This window comes from Tripterygium wilfordii, chromosome 11 (assembly GCF_013401445.1).
Source record: "Tripterygium wilfordii isolate XIE 37 chromosome 11, ASM1340144v1, whole genome shotgun sequence".
Classification (NCBI taxonomy): domain Eukaryota; kingdom Viridiplantae; phylum Streptophyta; class Magnoliopsida; order Celastrales; family Celastraceae; genus Tripterygium; species Tripterygium wilfordii.
In genome coordinates this window covers 4,736,335-4,739,465 of record NC_052242.1, presented here as the reverse complement: position 1 = coordinate 4,739,465, position 3,131 = coordinate 4,736,335, and the positions used below count along the sequence as shown (strand labels likewise).

The window sequence follows — 3,131 nt, the reverse complement described above, 5'->3', positions numbered from 1 at the left end:
AGAAAACCCTCTCAAGACTCGTTTTTTAATATTCCAATAATAATAACCCACAAGACATCCCACTATTCTTTTAGACCTAACAACAATTACCCTTAAGGACTAAATTGCCCATACATAGGAAAGGAAACTACTTAATAAAACGAAGGACTCTTAGTAAATTGCAACTAAGGAAATAAAACAATAAAGACACTAATTTCCAACGCAAGAAATTGCACCAAGTCAAAGACGTCCGCGTCAGCCAATCATACTGAGTGCCAAAATATTGTACGGCAGCATTGGGTTCGTGTTAATCCTTCCATTTTTTTGACAGATTTACATGAGGTGAATCGAACAATGACCAGATGTAGGAAGGTGATTCAAAAGTGGGTAGTCAAGCAGAAACAGGAGCGAACTCGAACATCTACATAGCTAAATCACAAACTCTCTGAACTGTTACAAGTTGAAAGTGCTCATAATCAAGCAGAGATAGCCGTGGTTAGAGTATCAATAGACAAGATCCGGGAGGAGGAAGAGGCTTTACTGTATCAAAGAGCCAAGGAGCAGTGGTTAAAAGCGGGTGATATGAACTCTAGATTCTTTCATAACAGTATCCGCCAAGTCGTCAGAGAAATCATATTTCTAGTATTTCAGATTTAAATAATAATGTAGTTGATTCTACTGAATTGATCCAAGATGCATTTGTGGATTATTTTATAGAATTATTTGCTTCGACTACTGTGTCTCCTGATTATTCTTTTGTGATACTTTGCATCCAGTGGTAGACTCATCTATGAAATCCTTTCTCTGTCGTCCTATTACAATGGAGGAAGTTTGGCAGGCTGTTAGTGCAATTGAGCCGTCTAAAGCACCAGGCCCGGATGCTTTTTCGGCTAGTTTTTATCAACAAAATTGGGACTCTGTGAAAGAAAATATTTTCCAAGCTGTATCCATTTTTTTTTGCGGGAGGTTCAATGGATCAAGAAGTAAATCCTACCTTCATCGCTCTCATCCCGAAATCCAAGGAAGCGTTTCGTGTATCTGATTATCGCCCGATAAGCCTTTGCAATGTATTGTACAAAATTATTGCCAAGCTTCTGGCAGTAAGATTAAACAATATTCTGCATCACATTGTTGTTGGAAATCAATCCGCTTTCATTAAAAACCGACTGAAGTGTATCTCCTCAGTTTCATATTCTGTAGTGATCAATGGTCATAAATCAACAACATTTTTTCCTGAGAGAGGTATCCGCCAAGGTGATCCTTTGTCCCCCCTTTTATTTGTCTTATGCACGGAGGCTTTAAGTAGTCGGATTTCTCAAGCTGAGACACGGCGGTATAATTGGGGATTCCCTTTTGGAAATGGTAGTGTATGAGTATCTCATCTCTTCTTCTCGGATGACAACTTGTTGTTCTGTCGTGCAAAAATGGAGGAGGGACATTGTTTGAGATAGATTCTTGATTGGTATGAAAGCGTGTCAGGTCACAAGATTAATTTTTCAAAAACATCAGTGTTCTTTTGCAAGAATACACATCATTCTATTAAGGAGCAGATTTTGTTATCCATTGGAGTGCAAGAGGCGAATTCTTATGAAAGATATCTCGAGCTCCCTGCAGTTATTGGTCGGTAAAAAAAAGGCTTTCCAATTTGTGGTTGATAAGATGGACAAAAAAGCAAATAATTGGAATAGCATATTTCTTCCTTTTGCTGCAAAAGAGGTGATGTTAAAATCAATTTTGCAAGCGATTCCAATGTATTCTATGCAGCTTTTTAAATTCCCTGCTTCACTTTGCGCTAATCTGGATCATATTGTAAGGAAGTTGTGGTGGGGAAGCACATGAGATAAGGTAGGGGGTGTTGGCTTCCGTGGACAACACTTTGCAAATCCAAGACAGATGGTGGGATAGGTTTCAGAAGTTTTCATGGTTTTAATATGACTCTCTTAGCAAAACAGGGTTGGAGAATTATGACGTATCAGAACTCTCTGCTAAGTAGGGTACTACAAGCAAAATATTCCAGAAACTCTAGCTTCCTCGAAACGCATAAAGGGTGTAATCCTTCCTATGTATGGACTAGTATATTGGCAGCAAGAGGTCTTCTATGTGATGGTTCACGTTGGAGAGTGGGTGATGGTTGTAATATCAAGATTTGGATGGATAAATGGTTACCAAGACACTTAGCTTTCAATGGCAGGGCTATGCTTTTAGGTTTCTCAAGAGATTCTACTGTTTCGTCTCTTATTTCATATATCTTTGATGGTGAGGATGCTCAGTTAATCTTACAACAACCCATGGCGAGGGGTTTTTCGATGGACAGGCTATTATGGGATGGTACTAGTAATGGAAATTATACTGTACGTAGCGGTTATCATCGGTTTATGGCTATTCAAAGTAGAGAAACTTCATCCTCCTCCTCAGAAACAGATTCGCATCAGTCGTGGGAAACCATTTGGAATTTACAAACTCCTCCTTCTACAAGATCTTTTATATGGTGGGCTTCTAGACAAATATTACCAACGAAGGATTTCTTGTTTTCTCGACACATCTCTACAGATCCTTTTTGCCCAATTTGTCTAAATGCAACTGAGTCTTTCGTACATGATCTATGGGAGTGCCCTACAACTAAGGATGTTATGGGGAAGAGTTCGAAAAGAATCCAGAAAATAGCCTTAGATGGAGCTTCTTCTTTTGAGGAATTATGGAACAAGGCTACAATGGCTATCTCAGCAATTGAACTTGCTACCCTGGCCATATCAATGAAATTGGTTTGGCAGCGTAGGAATTTATGGGTACATGAAGGAAAGTTTTGTCATCCTACTCAAATAGCCCAACAGGGGATTCTACAAGCTATTGAATATAAAAATGTTCATGATGAGGATGTGGGCCCTGTTAATTCGCAAACAATGTACTCTGCAGGTAGATGGGAACCACCTCCGGAGGGGTTTGTTAAGATTAACTGGATCCAACACTTGCTAAAGCCATGACAGGGCTACATGCTCTGAAAATTGCTGCTGAACTGGGCTTTCGCTACATTATATTTGAAGGAGATTGTAGAAATATTATCAAAGCCATCTCAGAGGATCATGAGTATCTTTCTTTGTGTGGTCCAATTATCAAAGAAATACAGTGTCGTGCTTCAGCTTTCCATTCATTTA

The 3,131-nt window shown here is 39.2% G+C and overlaps 1 protein-coding gene across 1 annotated transcript; it reads left to right on the top strand.

Moving 5' to 3' along the window:
• The first annotated feature begins 950 nt into the window (after positions 1–950).
• Positions 951–1,818, top strand: LOC120008703. Its single transcript, XM_038859086.1, has 2 exons — positions 951–1,346; positions 1,459–1,818. The coding sequence occupies exons 1-2, from the start codon at positions 951–953 to the stop codon at positions 1,816–1,818; spliced, it is 756 nt and encodes a 251-aa protein (XP_038715014.1).
• The last annotated feature ends 1,313 nt before the right edge of the window (positions 1,819–3,131 follow it).

Coding starts and splice junctions, on each gene's coding strand:
- LOC120008703 (XM_038859086.1), top strand. CDS start 951: ATGGATCAAGAAGTAAATCCTACCTTCATCGCTCTCATCCCGAAATCC. Junction 1,347..1,458: donor TCCCTTTTGGAAATGGTAGT/GTATGAGTATCT, acceptor AAAGCGTGTCAG/GTCACAAGATTAATTTTTCA.